General features: G+C 50.5%; 4 protein-coding genes across 4 annotated transcripts; 1 reads left to right on the top strand and 3 right to left on the bottom strand.

The window, feature by feature from the left end:
- Positions 1–281: 281 nt before the first annotated feature.
- BCR37DRAFT_380962 (uncharacterized protein) lies at positions 282–742 on the bottom strand. Its single transcript, XM_040869585.1, has one exon. The coding sequence runs from the start codon at positions 533–535 to the stop codon at positions 293–295; it is 243 nt and encodes an 80-aa protein (XP_040724686.1). The 5' UTR covers positions 536–742; the 3' UTR covers positions 282–292.
- A 2,706-nt stretch (positions 743–3,448) lies between these two features.
- On the top strand, positions 3,449–3,786 carry BCR37DRAFT_380958 (uncharacterized protein; the record flags this gene model as incomplete). Its single annotated transcript, XM_040869584.1, has 2 exons — positions 3,449–3,525; positions 3,549–3,786. Coding segments are annotated over 2 exons (150 nt in total), but the record flags the coding sequence as incomplete, so codon positions are not given.
- A 14,548-nt stretch (positions 3,787–18,334) lies between these two features.
- Positions 18,335–20,023, bottom strand: BCR37DRAFT_62646 (NADP-dependent alcohol dehydrogenase C). Its single transcript, XM_040872403.1, has 2 exons — positions 19,510–20,023; positions 18,335–19,458 (listed from the first exon to the last, which is right to left on the bottom strand). Exons 1-2 carry the CDS (start codon positions 19,731–19,733, stop codon positions 18,519–18,521), a joined length of 1,164 nt encoding a protein of 387 aa, XP_040724684.1. The 5' UTR covers positions 19,734–20,023; the 3' UTR covers positions 18,335–18,518.
- A 398-nt stretch (positions 20,024–20,421) lies between these two features.
- Positions 20,422–20,778, bottom strand: BCR37DRAFT_332198 (zinc-finger of the MIZ type in Nse subunit-domain-containing protein; the record flags this gene model as incomplete). Its single annotated transcript, XM_040867055.1, has 1 exon — positions 20,422–20,778. A coding segment is annotated over one exon (357 nt), but the record flags the coding sequence as incomplete, so codon positions are not given.
- Between the last annotated feature and the right edge of the window lie 28 nt (positions 20,779–20,806).

Raw genomic sequence — 20,806 nt, 5'->3', positions numbered from 1 at the left:
AACCCTAAACCCTAACCCTAACCCTAACCCTAACCCTAACCCTAACCCTAACCCTAACCCCTAACCCTAACCCCTAACCCTTCAAAGCGATGCTTGGAGTTGGTAGAGAGGCAAGAGGGGATATGGAACCAGGTCAAGTGTTGTGCGGTGAAGGGCTGGATGTACCATCTGAACATCAAGACCTGCCAGCTGGCAATATATAAAGGCCAGCACATCAGAATCGTAGATAACCATCAAGTCGCAAGCACCCAAATCCGCCTATAGCTCTGCATCCGCTGCACCACAAAAGCTCTCAAGCATTCGGATACAGGGTCAGTGCTCCATATACCATTGCACCTGCGCACAACACTTCACCTGATTCTATATCCCCTCTCGGATCATAGCTTTTGCGTCTATCAACACTGCGCCTAGCTTCCTGAGGGAGATCTATCGTCGACCCATGCCTTTGACCCCGAGCCTTCGCGACAGCAGCATTCGATATTTCACTGTGGACTGGGGACGACTTTCCCGCTGCACCACAAAAGCTCTCAAGCATTCGGATACAGGGTCAGTGCTCCATATACCATTGCACCTGCGCACAACAACATTGTGCTAGTCTTGAGTTTGGCGGCTTCAACTCATCAATCAAATATTGTTTTGAGCTCGAGTCTCATGCTCGGACTCTCCTGCGCACAACAAACATTGTTTCGTGAGCTCATGGCTGTTGTGATGCCAAGGACGCTGCTGGCACGCTGTTAAGCAATTGAGTGGAGGGGCGCAGCTGCCAACTTTAAGCAGAGGACTCGTAAACTCAATAATCAACCAAAAGTCTGATCAGACCTTCCTCGAAACGGAGTTGTCTCACATCTTTTGGATAGGTCAAAAACGATAGGGAATTGTAAGCATTTGACTGTTCAGCTCCTGTAGCTTTTTAACCTTTTGCTGTGAGTTCATGCCACCTTCGTGTATTTGCGCTTATAGAAGGTGCAAGGAACGCTTGTTCTTCTGAAAAAAGGCGATGAGAAATTTTCTGTTTTTTGCTTTCTGGATTGCGCCACAGTGATCGTCCGTCGACTTGCGGATTGTCACTGCCAATCATTGCCTGCGCACAACAATCATGTCGCGAAATTTTGAATGAGTACAGCATCAGCTCCAACATCGACTGTTGCAACTGTTATGCGCAGGTGAAATGGTATATGAAACAATGATCCTTTGTCGGAATGCTCGAGAGGTTTCGTGGTGTAGCGGGAAAGTCAACCCCGGTCCAACAGCAACAATGATCTTATTTCAAATTACAAATTTAAGGCGACTCATATTGCATAGCAATGAAATCGCAAACGTGTAGGTGAGAGATGCTAGCATAAATCAAAGGCCTGCCGAACAAATTGAACGATACAATAACATTGCTTAAATAATGACGTTGTTGCTTCCAATGCGAGATTATTTAATACTTTGTCTCGAGAGTTTCATTCATCGCAATATTTGTGAAGCGCTGGTCAACGCTGTAGAGCGGTAGCGAATGCATGGCAGATGCCTGACGAATAGGGCATTGATTGCAAAGGCATTAATGTAACGAAGGGTGTTCTTACTGTTGTTATCGTTACGAAATTGCTGTACTAGTGCATGCGTTGGCAGTGTCGCACGCTCAGAATTCCCGGCGCACAACACTTGCACTGGTACTGTTGCCTATCTGTGCGATATTGAACTGGGGATTAGTTTTCCGCTGCACCACAAAAGCTTTCAAGCATTCGAAAACAGGGTCAGTGTACCATATATTGGAGGTGATGCTACTCGCGGTCAATATCTCTGTTGGAGGTGATACTACTCGCGGTCAAGATCTCATGACGTGATCGGCAGTGGCAAATCGCATGTCTATGAACGACCATCATGGATCAACACAGAAAGCAAAAGAAAGCAATAGAACAACAGATGTTCTATTGGCTTCCATGAACAAAACAAATGTTCTAGCAGCTTCCATGAGCGCAAGTATATAAAGGTGGCAAGGTCTCATAGTAACATAGTAAGGAATCCCAGTATCAACTGAACAGCGAAACACCTAAACACCCGAAGAATTTCACGATGTGATCGGCAGGGGTAAATCGCATGTCTGTGAGCGACCATCATGGAACAACACAGAAAGCAAGCGAAAGCAATAGAACAATAGATGTTTTCTTGGCTTCCATGAACACAACAGATGTTCCAGCAGCTTCCATGAGCGCAAGTATATAAAGGTGGCAAGGTCTAATAGTAACATAGCAAGGAATCCCAGTATCAGCTGAACAGCGAAATACCTAAGCATCCGAAGACCATACACCATTTCACCTGCGAGAGTATATGCAGAGCGTTTCAGACGACGACAACGAAGACAAAATTGGAAAGCGTGTCAGATGCGTTGTTGCTTTGACTTGACATTAAGATAGGCGATGACGAGACATGATGCTGCAGTGCAGGTGAGATGACAACGTCGTTGCGGTAGAACGGTGATGATGCGTGCAAGCGTTAAGTGTCGCGGAGAATTGGTGATGATCTATAACAATGCGTAGTGTTTAGCATATCGTAGACAAAATCGTCGCGGAGAAATAGGGATGATGTATAAGAATGCGTAGCGTACCGTATAGATCTGGTGGGGCAGTGCGAAGATAATTGAAACAAATGTTGGACTGGGGACGACATTCCCGCTGCACCACAAAAGCTCTAAAGCATTCGGTCACAGGGTCAGCGCTCCATATACCATTGCACCTGCGCACGACACTCCACCTGATATTCTATTCCCTCTCCGATCATAGCTTGCGTCTATCAAGACTGCGCCTAGCTTCCTGAGATTTTCATGGAATTCTACCGTCTGTTGTGCGCAGGTGCAATGGTATATGGAGCACTGACCCTGTATCCGAATGCTTGAGAGCTTTTGTTGTGCAGCGGTCAAGTTGTCCCCAGCCCAACAGGTGTATGAGTCAATCCGAAGTTCGAGTCTCGATGGGGACAGTGAAATATCGAATGCTGCTGTCGCGAAGGCTCGGGGTCACAGGCATGGGTCGACAATAGATCTCCATGTAGACCTCAGGAAGCTAGGCGCAGTGTTGATAGACGCAAAGCTATGATCCGAGTGTTGTGCGCAGGTGCAATGGTATATGGAGCACTGACCCTGTATCCGAATGCTTGAGAGCTTTTGTGGTGCAGCGGGAAAGTCGTCCCCAGTCCAATAGGTGTATGAGTCAATCCGAAGTTCGAGTCTCGATGGGGACAGTGAAATATCGAATGCTGCTGTCGCGAAGGCTCGGGGTCACAGGCATGGGTCGACGATAGATCTCCATGTAGACCTCAGGAAGCTAGGCGCAGTGTTGATAGACGCAAAGCTATGATCCGAGAGGGGATATAGAATCAGGTGAAGTGTTGTGCGCAGGTGCAATGGTATATGGAGCACTGACCCTGTATCCGAATGCTTGAGAGCTTTTGTGGTGCAGCGGGATAGTCGTCCCAGTCCAACAGGTGTATGAGTCAATCCGAAGTTCGAGTCTCGATGGGGACAGTGAAATATCGAATGCTGCTGTCGCGAAGGCTCGGGGTCACAGGCATGGGTCGACGATAGATCTCCATGTAGACCTCAGGAAGCTAGGCGCAGTGTTGATAGACGCAAAGCTATGATCCGAGAGGGGATATAGAATCAGGTGAAGTGTTGTGCGCAGGTGCATCTTGAGTTTACTAGTCCTCTGCTAGACTAAAGGCAGCGCAGCCGCTCTACTTATGTCCTCAACCTGCCAGCGTGTCAGCTTGGGCCCCTGATCGTCGCATCATCAATGAGCTCCTGAAACAATCAACGTCTCAACACAACACTCCACCTAGCTCATTGTCGTCCATGAGGCTAGCTAGTCTTGCGACGAAGGCCGAGCATTGCCATGAACTTTTGCAATTTCTGCCGACCTAGTGCTTTGGTTGTCAGATCTGCAATCATGTCTCCAGTAGCAACGTATCCGAGTGACATGCGAGCACGCCGTACACAGTCTCGCACAAAGTGATATTTCGTCCGTATGTGCTTGGTGCGGGTGTGGAAGCGAGCATCATTTGCCAAGGCGATAGCACCCTGATTGTCGCCATGGATGTGAAATGTCAAGCGCGCATCGGTGGCTTTGAAGTCGTGCAGTAGGTGTTGCACGATGATCTTGACCCATTCGAGCTCCTTTGTCGCGTTGGCCAGCCCAATGTACTCTGCCTCCGTTGTAGACTGCGCAATGACTTCCTGCTTCCGACTGCTCCAAGAAACGCAGTTTGGGCCGAGCATGACAATGTACCCACTGGTTGACTTGCTGTTGTCAAGGTCGCCGGCATAGTCGGAGTCTGAGTACACGTGCACATCCAAGTCGCCCTTCTTGAAGACAAGACCTACATCCTTCGTGTGCTGCACATAGCGTAGGAGTTGCTTCGCTGCCCGCCAATGTTCATAACTCGGCTTTGCCATGAAACGACTTAGGACGCCCATGGAGTGTGCCAAGTCTGGTCGTGTTGCGGTCATAAGGTACATCAAGCTCCCGATGACGGCCATGTACGGCATGGTTGCCATCTCTTCTCGTTCGGCTGGTGTGGGATCACATGTTGCTTGAGAGAGCGATAGGCCGCTCATCATTGGTGTGTGTGTACCATTGCAAGACTCGAGTCCAAAGCGCTTCAAAATCTCCCGACAGTAACGTGCTTGACTCAGGGTGATACTGCCATCAGAAGCGTAGGATAGCTCCATGCCACAAAATTGTGTGGCAATACCAAGGTCTGTCATGTCCCACTTTGTTGACAATGCCTGTTTGAAATCAGCCAGGGCGCTGTCGTTCTCAGCAATCATCAATAGATCGTCGACATAGAGGACAAGCCGAATATCTCCACCTCTGAGAACAAACAAGCCTTGCTCATGCTCGCATCGCAGGAATCCATAGGACAACAGGAACTCCGACATGACAATATACCACTCGCGACCAGACTGTCGGAGACCATATAGCGTGCGCTTGAGACGGCAAACAGCGCCATTTCCACTCTCATAGCCAATTGGCTCGTGCATGAAGACCTTCTCTGACAAGTATCCATTTAAGTAAGCGCCAACAACGTCCATGTGCCAGACCTTCAAACCCTTGTTGACAGCAATGACTAGCAGGGTGCGAATCGTGGTGAACTTTGCAACGGAGCAAAGGTCTCCGAGAAGTCAACATGCTCCTCTTGCTGGTCCCCGTGCGCGACAAGGCGCGCCTTGAATTTGTCGATCGAGCCATCTGGGTTCAATTTGAGCTTGTATCGCCACATGTTTCCGATTACTGGTTGGCCTGGCTCGGTATCGACGAGTTCCCAAGTGCCGCGTTCCAGCAAGTTTGCAATCTCTCGCTGCTCTGCCTCGATCCAGAGGTCACGCTCGTCACTTTTGAGCATTTGGCGTCTATTCTTTGGCGTCACAATGTCCTTTGGATCCTTGCCGACTGGATGAGGGTGTGCGTCAGTCAATGCCGCAATCATCAAAGCAGAGGCACTGACATCAGTTTGTGCATCATCTTGAGCCAGGTCACGAGCCCTGGCCAAAAGCAAGTTGATATCGTCATCCGAGAAATGATCATGTGGGCCGTCCTCCACTGCACCGAGCACTGGAGAGAGTGCCAAATTGTCGTCGTCGATGTCAAGCGATTCCAATAAATTTACGTCGTCGACTGAACTGCCATTTGCGTCTCCGCCAAACTGAAGCTGCTGCAAGTCTTCCACCTCCTCGCCGTCACTAAGTCTGAGATCCCCTTCTGCCAAACTGAGGCCAGAGAGATTGTCGTCCAAATTTGTCGAGATGCCAAAACTGCCGTCGCTCTGGTGATCACCACGTCCGTCGCCGTCTTCACCGTCTCCTGTGTTGCTGGCATCCTCGTTCTGGTCATCACCACGTCCGTCGCCATCTTCACCGCCTTCTGCGTTGCCGTCAATCTCTGCCTCCACCTCGCTTTCATGAGTCACAGAGCCAAGGAACGGAGCGACACGCACTTCATCGTCGTCTGTCTCCATTTGCTCCACCTGCTCTTGTATCCCCTTGCGACCAAATTGGTCCTCAACAAACGTGGCATCCCTCGATACACGCTCCTTCTTGGATTCTGGGTCCCAGAAGCGGTATCCCTTGACCTGGTCCGGATAGCCAACAAAAATCATTTCACTTGCCTTGGACACAAACGTTTTCAACTTTGACTGCTGTGTGTGCACCCAAGCGCGGCAGCCGAATACACGCAAGTAGGAGACGTCGGGTTTGATACCTTTCCAGGCTTCGTATGGCGTCATGCTCTCGTGAGCTCGAGTGGGTAAGCGATTACACAAATGAACAGCAGTGTGCACTGCGTAGGACCAGAATTTGTCCTTCAAGCCAGCCTCATGAAGCATTGCACTTGCATGGTCCTTGATCGTGCGGTTCATTCGTTCTGCAACGCCATTCTGCTGAGGTGTCTCGGCCACAGTGCGTTGATGCACAATACCCATCTCTCGCAGGTATCTGTCATTCTCATTGCTGACATATTCGCCGCCATTGTCACTGCGCAGGATCTTCAGCTTCTGTCCAGTTTGTCGTTCGACCTCATGCTGAAAGTCTTTGAATCTCTCGAATGCTTCGGACTTCTGCTTGATAAAGTAGACATGTGTGTACCGGCTCGCATCGTCGACAAAGGTCACATAGTAGCGCTTGCCCGACCAAGATGGCACGAATGGGCCAGCAAGGTCGCTGTGCACGAGACCCAAGAGCTTTGTTTCACGAGACTCTGACTTTTTCGGGAACGCCAATCTTGGCTGTTTCCCTTTTTGACAACCCGTACAATCCGCAGTATTTGGCGTAAGCTTTCCAATATCTGGGCCAGTGACCATATCCTCGAGGCGCAACATTGAAACAATGCCCGGATGACCAAGTCGCCTATGCCAAAGCTCCACATCTGTTGCTTTGGCGTGCAGTAAACGCGACGAATCAGGTGTATCAAGCCAAAAAAGACCCTCGCGCTTCGGCCCTTCCGCCACTGTTCGGCCGTCATGCTTTGACATCAAGCGCCACTTGTTCTCATCAAACAATAGTTGATAGCCCATACCAGCAAGCACCCCGACAGACAGCAAGTTAAAGCTGAGGCCTGGCACGAACATGCAATCAGGCATTTCCAAAGGGCCGTCAATAGTCGGAATGATTGCTGTGCATAACCCTTCCGATACCTCCGACGTGTCGTTGCCAAAGCTGACATTTCGAGGTCCACGGCCGGATCGCAAAGAGCCTGGCTGGACGAGATCTATCGAGCTGACCACATGGTGAGAAGCGCCGCTGTCGACAGCCCATGAGATTTGCTGTTCAGCGCTCGTCGAGCCATAGGCATGCAGCGCAGTGGCGGTCTCGTTCACTCGTGTCTCTGGAGCGATGCAAGCGACAAACTTCTTTTCACTACCTCCCTCTACGGGCTTGTCGACAAGCATCTTGGGGCAATCTGCTCGGATGTGGCCGAACTCTTCGCATCGGTAGCACCTGGGTCCACTGCCTCGACCAGTGCTCTTGTTTGCTTGGCCACCAGCGTTGCGCTTCCAACCTCCCCTGCCACCAGACGATTGCGACAAGAGTGCCTGGGCGCTGGCTTGCTTCTGTGCATCATTCGCGAGCACTGCCGCTTGTTGACGAATGTCTTGGCGGACCTGGTCCACCCTCGTGGTCTCAGTGACGCGGGCTCGGTATGCGTTCTGGAAGGCGCTCCAGGCGGTGACGGCTGGAAGCCCATCCAACAAAAAGTCAATGTGCTCAGCATTGGTTACATGATGCTCGGCACTTCGCAGCTCAGCAACTCGCCCATCCACAAAGGCAAAGTGCACCTTGATGTCGTCGCCCTCGTTTGCAACATGAGCCCAGAGGTCCCTCTTCAATTCCTTGATGCGCTGCGAGGTATTGATGACGCAGCTCACGCACAAGGCTGCGTACAGTTCATCGACTGGGGTGGTGACCATTGACTCGCTGATCGTCTCAAATACCTTGTCAGCGAACGACGTGATGATGGCCCTTCGCGCCACCATCTCCTTCTCCTCAGACCAGTCTGAGATCTCCTTCTTCGGCTTCTTCAAGTAGTCCAACACTCCAGTCAATTGTGCACCAGCCTCAAACTTGTCTTTGAAGACTCGCCATTTTGCAAAGTCTCCGTTGTACTGGATCAGCTGAATGCCGCTGAATGCCTCAACGCGGTGCTCCTTGACCCGTTCTGTTGGCTCGATTGCGCGCGGTAGTGCAAGGCTCATACTACCTCTTGAGTTTACTAGTCCTCTGCTAGACTAAAGGCAGCGCAGCCGCTCTACTTATGTCCTCAACCTGCCAGCGTGTCAGCTTGGGCCCCTGATCGTCGCATCATCAATGAGCTCCTGAAACAATCAACGTCTCAACACAACAGTGCAATGGTATATGGAGCACTGACCCTGTATCCGAATGCTTGAGAGCTTTTGTGGTGCAGCGGGAAAGTCGTCCCCAGTCCAACAGGTGTATGAGTCAATCCGAAGTTCGAGTCTCGATGGGGACAGTGAAATATCGAATGCTGCTGTCGCGAAGGCTCGGGGTCACAGGCATGGGTCGACGATAGATCTCCATGTAGACCTCAGGAAGCTAGGCGCAGTGTTGATAGACGCAAAAGCTATGATCCGAGAGGGGATATAGAATCAGGTGAAGTGTTGTGCGCAGGTGCAATGGTATATGGAGCACTGACCCTGTATCCGAATGCTCGAACAGAAAGGGGATTGTTCAGTGCGTAAAAGAGTGCCTTGAGAGTCAATACGATAGCCGTGTTGTGCGCTTTTGGTGAAGACATGGAGAAAAGTGTCGCGACAGTAGACTTGACGAGGCAAATTCGGTGCACATGCAGAGACTCCTACCGGCTCGACATTGATCGAGATCTATGTGGTGCGATGGCAGATTCCAGTAGCGGCAACACGATACTGTGTCAGCTATATGATGCGCTGGCCTTTCAAGGCTGGCGGTGTTACCTCATTAACACAATCAGGGACAAGGCGGTCGAGTCTCACACTCAAGACTCGCCTGCGCACAACAATCTATGCCATCCATAGGCAAAGCTGTTGTGTGTTGGACTGGGGACGACTTCCCCAGTCCAACATTGTGCGCAGGTACAATGGTATATGGAGCACTGACCCTGTATCCGTACGCTTGAGAGCTTTTGTGGTGCAGCGGGAATGTAGTCCCCAGTCCAACAAAAGCGACAGAAAGGATGATTGGCCAGGTCGAACGGTGCGCATACACTTTGCCTGGCGAAAATTCCAGAAGTGTGAATATTACGATAAGACATATGATGTGGCTTTCGAGATGATTAGGCTCATTGCCTGTAAAGTGGTAGCGAATGCATGTTGAATGCCTGATGAACCGAACTTCAGGACTTCTTCCGCAATATAATGCCATGAGCGAAATCCGAATAGGTCTGGCACTCCAGTCCAATAGGCGTATGAGCCAGCCCGAGTTCGAGCCCAGATGAGGACCTGTTAAATTCCAATTGTTGCCGTCGCGAAGGCTGTTGTGCGCAGGTGAAATGGTATATATAACACTAACACTGTAATCGAATGCTTGAGAGCTTTTGTGGTGCAACAGCAATTGTTGGACTGGGCACCTGCGCTCAACAGGAATGTCGTGCCCAATAGGTGTGAGAGTCGAATCGAAATTCGAGTCTCGATGGAGACAGTGAAATATCGAACGTTGCTGTCACGAAGGCCCGGGCTCACAGGCATGAGTCGACAATAGATCTTGATGCAGGCCTCAGGAAGCTAGGCGTAGTGTTGATAGACGCAAAGCTTGTCGTGCGCTGGGACTTCTGAACGTGCGACACCGCCAACGCGCGCAATACAAAGTGCCAGCACAGCAATTTTGTAGTGATAACAAGAGTAACAACACCCTCTGATATTTTCATGTCTTAGCAGTCGAGGCCCGTCCATTGGGCTATTCGCTACCGCTTCACAATTTTCGTACTCCTCAGTCCATCGAAGGAAAAGCCATCGCTCATCTGTGTATGGGTCCGCTAGTGCCAGAATTATTGCAGTCCCTCAGCCCCAGAATTATTGCAGTCCCTCGGCCGCCGCATTCATGCCGGCGCATGGCAAGGACGCGAGCTTGTGCGGCTTGGATGAAAAATTTAGGCATAAGCCTTGGCAGTATTCCTGGATCTTGCTTTTTAACAGGAATATTGTGCAAACGGACTTATTTTGCTTTTGTGCCGTCAGCCCAAGCTTTCCAACAGAAAAGGACGATCTTCTTGATGTGATCAGTCAAGCAAACTCAGCGGGGTTTGCGCAGTTCCCCTTGTATAATAGCAAGATCCAACGATATTGTCAGAGTTGTGCAAGGCGCTCGCGCCCAAGGTCTTTACGCTCGCCCGTGAAGCTCGCGTCCTCGCTATGCGCCGGCATAAATGAGGGACTGGACAAATTGCGCCCTAGTGGACTCATTTGACGCCTAGCAATTGCTTCTACTAGCACGTTCAAGACAACTCTGTTGTGCACCGGGAAGAAATGGTATATGCAACACTGACCCTGTATCCAAATGCTTGAGAGCTTTTGATGCAGGGAGTCTGAGTAGTTCCCAGTCCAACAATCTCATGGAGATGTTCAAAATGATCAAGCATTGATAGCTTCTCCGGAAAAAGATCATCCATGTTGGGCGCTGCGATCTTTGCTCCAGCTATTGTGTACATGTGTCCTTTTCCCTTTGCTGCTTGCTTCCTGAGCTTGTCACTATGTCTCGCCACCGCGCCCACTACAATTTAAAGGGAAATTGACTGTGCCAGCTGAAGTCTGGGGCATATTTTACTGAGCTATAGGCGGATTTGGGTGCTTGCGACTTGATGGTTATCTACGATTCTGATGTGCTGGCCTTTATATATTGCCAGCTGGCAGGTCTTGATGTTCAGATGGTACATCCAGCCCTTCACCGCACAACATCGTCGACCCATGCCTGTGACCCCGAGCCTTCGCGACAGCAGCATTCGATATTTCACTGTCCCCATCGAGACTCGAACTTCGGATTGACTCATACACCTGTTGGACTGGGGACGACTTTCCCGCTGCACCACAAAAGCTCTCAAGCATTCGGATACAGGGTCAGTGCTCCATATACCATTGCACCAGCGCACAACACTTCACCTGATTCTATATCCCCTCTCGGATCATAGCTTTGCGTCTATCAACACTGCGCCTAGCTTCCTGAGGTCTACATGGAGATCTATCGTCGACCCATGCCTGTGACCCCGAGCCTTCGCGACAGCAGCATTCGATATTTCACTGTCCCCATCGAGACTCGAACTTCGGATTGACTCATACACCTATTGGACTGGGGACGACTTTCCCGCTGCACCACAAAAGCTCTCAAGCGTTCGGATACAGGGTCAGTGCTCCATATACCATTGCACCTGCGCACAACATATTTTGATGACCTTCTGACTACTTTGCTGATCCAGAATTGCTACTCCTGTGCGCCTTCCAAATTTGGACAGCGTGACACAGCAGAACGTAGAATAAGCCTGCAGTAGAACTAAGTGTAAGTGTTAGATATAAATGAGCTTTGAGATTCTGGGGGGATTCGATGTTGGGTTACCGGAGGTGTTTCCTGATGAGCACTGACTCCTGGAAGAGGCCTTGGTTCGGGGTTGAAAGAGCTGCTCTCTAAGGACTAGTCACTTTTGACTCAATGGGAATGCGAGGTGAACTCCGAATAGGTCTGACAGTAAGTCATTGCGGTAATCAGCCTTTTGATGAGCCCGAGAGCGTTCCTTTTCTTTTTTGGGATAAAATGAACTTGCATCGTTCACAAATGACAAGTCCTATTTTTTATTATTTTTGTTGTGCGCAGGGAAGTGATGTTATATGTGTTGGAGGTGATGCTACTCGCGGTCAGGATCTCACGACGTGATCGGCAGTGGCAAATCGCATGTCTATGAACGACCATCATGGAACAACACAGAAAGCGAGAGAAAGCAATAGAACAACAGATGTTCTATTGGCTTCCATGGACACAACAAATGTTCCAGCAGCTTCCATGAGCGCAAGTATATAAAGGTGGCAAGGTCTCATAGTAACATAGTAAGGAATCCCAGTATCAGCTGAACACGCGAAACACCTAAACACCCGAAGAGGTTATGAGCCTTGTTTAGTTCAGCATACTTACAGAACACTCCAAAGATCAGTACGCTCAACCGCCTTTCAACCAAAGATGTCTTCTCTGTCGCACAAGGACTTTGCCCCCGTGGACAAGTTCGATGGTACAAATTTCAACCTGTGGAAGTGGAAGATGAAAGCGGTGCTCCTGTCACAAGAGGTGTGGCATGTGGTCGAGCCCGAGCTCTCTGGATCAGCACTGGAGAAGGACAAGAGTGCACCAGCACTTGAGAAAGATAAAGAAGCACCGGCTGTTGATGCCAAGGCAGAGAGGAAAGCATTCTCTACCCTCGCCTTGTCCATCAAGGATTCTCAGCTGGTCTTAGTACAAACCTGCAAGACAGCTCGAGAGATATGGTCGAAGTTGCATGAGATACATGCAGCACAGTCAGCCACGAATCAGCTTTTCCTCCGTCAGAGCTTCCTCGCTTTGAGGATGGAAGAAGGCGACTCGATGCTTGAGCACATTGGCAAGCTGAACGCATTGGCGTTGCAGCTAGACGCCGTGGATTGTCCCCAAAGTGAGGCGGACAAGGTCATGGTGCTCCTCAATTCGTTGCCACCAAGTTACGCACACTTGAGGACGATGCTCAGCGTGCAAGGGCCACTGAGTACATTGAAACAGGCTTCCATCGAAGCGCTGTTGCTCAATGAAGAGCTCCAAAGGAGAGGAAGTACAGTTCCACCCACAGGAGACGCAGCGTTCTTCCATTCGGGGAACCAGAAGGGCCGAAAGGGTCCATCGCCAAAGAAAAAGGGCCGGTGCCACTACTGCAAGAGAGATGGGCACTGGGCAGCGGACTGCCGCAAGAAAATAGCAGATGAGCGTCGCGGTTCGGCCGGCGATGCGGCGGCAAACAGAGCAAAGGTGTCTGAAAATGATGCAGAGATTGCCTTTCTCCACGCCCAAAGAACGAGTGATGATCAGACACAGGACTGGATTATCGACTCTGGTGCTAGCCAGCACCTGACTCCGCTGAGAAACTGGTTCGTTTCTTATGAGACAATCTCGCCAAGGAAGGTGTATCTTGGTGATGACACGTATTGCGAGGCCACCGGCATGGGATCAGTCAAAGCCACTGGATCCGACGGCACAGTCGTTACGATTAATGATGTGTTGCACGTCCCGGGCCTAGCGCACAACTTGCTTTCAGTAGCGAAGTTGGTTCAGAGCGGCATTCGCTTGGACTTCAAGAGCACGAGCTGCTCACTCAAAACGAGCACCGGAAAAGAGGTCGCAGTAGCTTGCAAACGCGACAATCTTTACTCAGTCACGCTCAATAGCACAGTATCGGCTTTGGTGACTGCTGAGAAGGTCGACATACAGGTTTGGCACAAACGTCTGGGACACATCGGCAAGAACAGCTTGGTGCGCCTGCCTGGTATGGTCGATGGTGTGTCATTGGACGGCGAGTACGACAACTCGCATTGCATTGGGTGCGTCAATGGCAAGCACACGCGAAAGTCGTTTCCATCGAGCGAGACGACAACAACAAAGAACCTGGAGTTAGTACACTCGGATGTGTGCGGGCCAGTGCAAGTGGCAACTTACGGAGGTGCCAAGTATTTCGTCACATTTATCGACGACCACTCGCGAAGGGCTTGGGTCTACTTCATCCGGCAGAAGTCGGAAGTCTTTGAGAAGTTCCAAGAGTTCAAGGCGCTTGTGGAGAACCAAGCTGACTGTCGCATCAAGGCGCTCAGATCAGACAACGGTGGCGAGTATTGCGGCAACGCTTTCGAGAAGTATCTCAAATCTCACGGTATTAAGCACCAGACGACAACACCACACACACCACAGCAAAATGGAGTGGCAGAGCGCCTCAATCGCACTCTCGTGGAGAGCGCGCGATGTATGCTCGAAGAGAAGGGCTTGCCAAAGGAGCTGTGGGCTGAAGCAATCAACACCGCTGTTTACATCAAAAACAGAATTCCAATCACGGCACTCAAGGACAAAACATCAGAAGAAGTATGGTCATCTCGCAGACCAAACTTGAGTCATCTCAGGGTATTCGGTTGCGACGCGTATGCGCATGTTGCGGACGCCAATCGACAGAAGTTGGATGCGAAGTCAAAGAAATTGGTTTTGGTTGGTTATTACGAGGACAGCAAAGCATATCGACTCATGGATTTGGATACACACAAGATTACAAAGGCGCGCGACGTCATCTTCATGGAAGACCGAGGAGACAAACGCGACGTGGTGTACGTCCCACGAGAGGAGGACGCTGACGACGACAACACGAGTGAGGCTATCATCGACAAGCCTACTGAGTCGCTACCAGCCAAATCGAAGGAGGTCGCTCACGCTAAGCCAACAAACGCTACGAGCTCAGGTCAAGTTCGACGCTCTGCTCGTCTGACTCCCGTCACGCCAGTATCGCAAGAAGATCCGGATGATGACATTGATTTGCTACAACAGGCATCATCTCGTGTGCGCGCAAATTTGGTCATCACAGAGCCAGAAACTTACAAGCAAGCGATGGCTGGTGAACAAAGGGAACAGTGGGAGTCTGCTACCAATTTGGAATATGCATCACTGATTGAGAACAACACTTGGACGCTATGTGAGCTCCCAAAGGGCAGGAAGGCCATCGGCAACAAATGGGTCTTCAAGATTAAACACAATGCCGACGGATCGATTGAGAAATATAAGGCACGGCTCGTTGCTAAAGGCTTCTCGCAGAAGGAGGGAATTGATTACAACCAAACATTCGCCCCTGTCGCCAAATTCAATTCTATCAGAGCAATCGTCGCTATGGCAGCCATGTACGGCATGGAGATTCATCAAATGGATGCCATCACAGCCTTTTTGAATGGTAAGCTTGAAGAGGAAGTCTACATGGTGCAACCTGAAGGATTCAAGGTAGGCCAGGACTTGGTTTGCAAGTTGAATCGAACACTATACGGTCTGAAACAGTCAGGACGAGAATGGTATATGGAGATGCACAGAGAGCTTGAGTCTCAAGGGTTCACAAGGAGCCAAGCAGACTTCTCGGTTTACGTCAAGGGCAGAGGGCAAGTCATCGTCGCAGTTTATGTGGACGATCTTCTTATCGTTTCGAAGGACAACAATCAGATATCAGAGGTCAAAAGGGATCTCTCGGCCAAATTCAAGATGAAGGATCTAGGCGAGGCACACTACTGTCTCGGCATTGAGATCATTCGAGACACGAGTTCTGGAAGCATCAGGCTTTCGCAGCGCAAATATGTTGACGACATTCTTGAGAAATTCAACATGACTACTTGCAAATCGGTCTCATCGCCAATGGATTCGGGCACCAAACTCAGCAAGATCATGCAGACTGATGAAAGTGGCCAGGATGACGATTTCGGCGAACAAGATGCAACAATGTATCAAAAGGCAATCGGCAGCATCATGTACTTGATGACAGGCACTCGACCAGACTTGGCATATGCAGTGGGAGTCGTCAGCCAGTTCATGGCAAATCCAGGACCACAACACTGGAAGGCTGTCAAGCGGATCTTCCGATACATTCAAGGCACAAAAGACTATGCATTATCGTTCAGTGGGAGCACAGAGACACAACTACTTGGCTACACTGACTCGGATTTCGCAGGATGTATCGACACTGGCAAATCTACAAGTGGCTACAGTTTTAGTCTCGCTGGCGGATCAATCTCATGGAGCAGCAAGAAGCAACAGACCGTTGCTCAGTCGACCACAGAGGCTGAGTACATGGGTCTCTCTGCAGCATGTCGCGAAGCAACATGGCTTAGGACATTGTTATTCGAATTGGGCTTCAACCACGACGGTCCAACAATTGTGCACGGTGACAATCAGAGTTGTTTGGCATTGGCGGAAAATCCAAAGTTCCACAATCGCACGAAACACATTCAGGTGAAGCATCACTATGTGCGACAATGTATCGAACTTCAAGTCGTCACTGTCAAGTATCTGCAGACGGACTTGATGTTGGCAGACATCTTTACAAAGGCGCTGGCTAAGGACAAGATTGAAAGGTTTTGCACGAGTCTAGGACTACAAAGCCTGCCACGCAACAACATCTTGCCACGCTCGCAGAGTGGGAGTGTTGGAGGTGATGCTACTCGCGGTCAGGATCTCACGACGTGATCGGCAGTGGCAAATCGCATGTCTATGAACGACCATCATGGAACAACACAGAAAGCGAGAGAAAGCAATAGAACAACAGATGTTCTATTGGCTTCCATGGACACAACAAATGTTCCAGCAGCTTCCATGAGCGCAAGTATATAAAGGTGGCAAGGTCTCATAGTAACATAGTAAGGAATCCCAGTATCAGCTGAACACGCGAAACACCTAAACACCCGAAGAATATGGGAACCCGACCTGTGTCCGAAAGCTTGAGAGCTTTTGTGGTGCAGTGATAAGGCCGTCCCTAGTCCAACAAATCCTGCAGCAGCTCGTGTGCCCTTTGCATAGATATAAGTGCAAAGGAAGGAGAGCCAGAGAGCGATGTGCTGAGCGCGAGCCCAGAAGCTGTTGGACTGGGGACAACTTTCCCGCTGCATTTCAAAAGCTCTCGAGCTTTCGGATACAGGGTCAGTGCTCCATATACCATTGCACCTGCGCACTGTATCCGAACGCTTGAGAACTCTTGTGGTACAGCGGGAAAGTCGTCCCCAGTCCAATAGGTGTATGAGTCAATCCGAAGTTCGAGTCTCGATGGGGACAGTGAAATATCGAATGCTGCTGTCGCGAAGGCTCGGGGTCACAGGCATGGGTCGACGATAGATCTCCATGTAGACCTCAGGAAGCTAGGCGCAGTGTTGATAGACGCAAAGCTATGATCCGAGAGGGGATATAGAATCAGGTGAAGTGTTGTGCGCTGGTGCAATGGTATATGGAGCACTGACCCTGTATCCGAACGCTTGAGAGCTTTTGTGGTGCAGCGGGAAAGTCGTCCCCAGTCCAATAGGTGTATGAGTCAATCCGAAGTTCGAGTCTCGATGGGGACAGTGAAATATCGAATGCTGCTGTCGCGAAGGCTCGGGGTCACAGGCATGGGTCGACGATAGATCTCCATGTAGACCTCAGGAAGCTAGGCGCAGTGTTGATAGACGCAAAGCTATGATCCGAGAGGGGATATAGAATCAGGTGAAGTGTTGTGCGCAGGTGCAATGGTATATGGAGCACTGACCCTGTATCCGAACGCTTGAGAGCTCTTGTGGTGCAGCGGGAAAGTCGTCCCCAGAAGCACCAGCCTTTAGTACCAGAGGGATAACCGACGAAGACTACCTCTTTTGCGTGGTCGTCCAGCTTCTTGCGGGTTGCGCCTGGTACGTGGATCCAAGCCTTGCATCCAAAGACGCGTGCGTGTGAGAGATTAGGCTGCTTCCCATACCAGGCTTCGTAGGCGGTCATGTCCTCAAGAGCTTTGATTGGCGACCTATTGCCAATGTACACCGCGGCGTTGATGGCAAACGACCAGAAGCTCCCGTCGAGTCCGCTTGTAGCAAGCATTGCTTTGGCGCGCTCAGTAAGGGTGCGATTGAGGCGCTCTGCGACTCCATTCTGCTGCGGCGTGTGTACATTGCTGAGGTTGCGCTGGATGCCTGCGTCGCGGAGTACCTTGTCGAAGTCTGCGTTGATGTACTCGCCGCCGTTGTCTGTGCGGAAAACTTTGATTTTGTGGCCGCTTTCCAACTCTGCGCGCTTTTGAAATTGCTCAAAAGCATCCAAGGCAGACGACTTCTCTTTGCAGAAATACACCCAGCTGAATCTCGACATGTCATCTGTGAAAGTCACAAAGTACTTGTGGCCCTGGACGCTCTCAATTGGCATGCTGCATAAGTCCGAGTGCACGAGGGCGAGTGGTTCAGTTGCACGGCTGAGACTTTCTTGCGGGAAAGGGCGTCGAGCAAGCTTGCCTTTCAGGCACCCGACACACGCGCTGGTGTCAACTTCTCCATCTCCCATGTCGACGCCTTCGACCATGTCTTCAATACGATCCATTGCCTTGGTGCCAATGTGAGCAAGGCGCTGGTGCCACAGTTTTGCCTTCCCATCTGCTTTCATATTTAACGCAACGGCTTCCTCCTGAGGGGACAACCAGTAGAGGCCATCCCCTTCCTCTCCAGCGGCAAGCACCTGTGCACAACAGTAGCTTCAGTGTGTCACAGTACGAAGAGGGAGAGAAGCGAGCGAGTTGCCTGTAGAACTATGTGTAAAGGATTTCACGCTAAACGACTCGCCTTTGCCTGGAAATCCCAAAGTATCCTATGCAGTCGATGGAATCTTGAGCCTGCATACAGCATAGATAGCATCGCAAAAGCCATAGCCACCTCTTTTTGCCCCAAGGTTCATGTTCGAAATTGTGACTCGCAGGGCCCAGACTCAAACGTATACTTTTGGGTAACGGAAGCCATACTATTACCAAACTACTCTACTCTTTGCCAAAAGCCTTCTCAAAGTCTGTTAGAACAAGTCGGTAACGAACGTTATCGTTGTTGTAAACACGCTCAACCGCCTCCTTGCAAGCCTCCGCGGAGATAGGTAACTTCATAATCCACGACTTGATCTTCTTCTCCTCCACTAGCTTGAGCATTTGAAGCATCTCTTTCTTTGAACCGATGTGAGATCCAGTGAGTTTACATGCATTTGCAGCAAAGAGCTGCGCTTTGATGTCATCCAATGGATCGTCTGGCAGGCCAACGGAGTGGAACTCTCCGCCAATGCGAAGACACGAGCAAAACTGCTGAAGAAGCACTCCTTTAGCTGCATCAATTGTTGACAACATAAAGTCAAACTTCATGGCGTGTTCTTTCTCCCAGCCTTCGTTGGCGGTCACGACAACCTTATCGGCTCCCATTTTTTCGATATCGTCCTTCTTACTCGCGGAGTGAGTAAATACTGTCACCTCAGCGCCCATTGCCTTGGCAAATTGCACAGCGTAATGTCCGAGGCCTCCTACACCAGCGATTGCAACCTTCTTGCAGTTCTCCTTGCCAGCTCCTGCACGTACAAGAGGACTGAAAACGGTCAAGCCAGCGCACATAAGCGGAGCGGCTTCAGCAGAATCAAGCCCTGCTGGAATGGGAAACACGAACTGTTCGTGAGCGCGGATGCGGTTCGAGTAGCCGCCTTGTGCTTTTGAGCCGTCCAGACCGAGGGCCTTTCCGTTCTTCACGCCAAAGTCTGCTGCTTCGGATTCGGTTGGGTATGGGGCGCCGTACGTGTCGACCTTGTGGGGACAGTAATTTTCGTCGCCGCGTGCAGAGGTACATGCAGTACACACACCGCAAGACCACACTTGTGCACCCACTCCTGCGCGGTCGCCGACCTTGAACTCCGTGACCTTGCTTCCGACGCGTTCAACGCGACCACTGCATAGATGTTAGTGTCTGTATCGAATGAAAAGAACGAGGAAGACGAACACAACTTCGTGTCCGGCGCACACAGGCAGAGGGGCGGCTCCCCAGCCAGAGCTGATGGTGTGTACATCAGACGAGCACACGCCACAGCACTCGGATTTGATATCAATGTCGTACTCGCCGAAAGGCTTGAGCTCAGGTGCTTCCTGCTCCTTGAAGGTAGACCAGTTCTTGGCATCGGTCACATAGAAGCCTCGGAATTTCTGCTTGTCGTTTGTCGCACTCATACTGTTATTTGGTTGGTCGTTAAATTACTTGTCGTCCAGCAGAAGCCGGCTTGTATAAGTAGCAGCATCGTACAAACAATTTTCTGGCTCGACGTCATGGCACGGTCATGCCCTGACTTATGACGGCAGTCATGACGTGGTCTCGCGTCTCGAGTGCCGTTGTCCCGGGCATGAACCAAACTGGCATTGTTCAGATGGAATCAACATACACTTGCTTGCTGAGTTGTCTACTTCAGTGCGACACCTCTCTTGCAGACTTGCAGTTTCAATTGTTGACATAGCACTTCTGCATGCTAATATATAGCTTTCAATGTGGTGAAAATGGAGGCGGAGTGAAGTCAGCACACTCGAATTCGAATCAAAGGAGTATGAATCTCCACAGATCATCACAAACTCAATGACCAGGCTTCTCATTGTCATTGCTTGGACGTCCGATGTGCGTACCTGTAAATACATTTCAAGGAGAAGCAAAAGAGAGGGAAAGCATCGTTGATATGGGTTTAGGCACTATATTCGCCAGGTGTGAGGGGCAGGCGCTTTCAATTGACAGGAAAGATGCAAAGAACGATGCTAGACCACTTCAAATGACCAACATGTCAGTATCGCTTCCTTCCTCGCCGTCAATCGCTGTTGCATCGTTGCCGTTGTCCTCGTCATCGCTGTCACGATTGGCATCTTGCTGGAGCAATCGCTCCATGACACGGTCACGCACCAGATCCTGAGGACGCAATTGTTGTGGACAACCCGCGACAGGACAAGCTTTTTGCCTACCATTCAACATCTGCATGATTGCCACTCGAGAGAAGGTGTGCGGGCATTTTTGAGACTTGACCGGCTCGACAAGTCGCGCCAAAGTCAACGGACATTTCAAGCTGCGCGCTCCACGCGACGTCATCTCAACGTCGTCGTCGTCGTTCGCATTCGCCTCCCCTGGTTGCTGGAAGAAGGCCGACATGGGTGGGGCCTCTTCGTCTCCGTGCTCCACCGACCAGATGACTGTCTTGAAGGATGAGAACATATCGTTCTTCATGTAGCGCGACCTCTCGTCACGATCGCGATAAGTTGTCTTGGCA

This window comes from Protomyces lactucae-debilis, assembly GCF_002105105.1.
Source record: "Protomyces lactucae-debilis strain 12-1054 chromosome Unknown BCR37scaffold_12, whole genome shotgun sequence".
Lineage (NCBI taxonomy): Eukaryota > Fungi > Ascomycota > Taphrinomycetes > Taphrinales > Protomycetaceae > Protomyces > Protomyces lactucae-debilis.
This window is presented reverse-complemented; position numbering and strand designations above follow the sequence as displayed.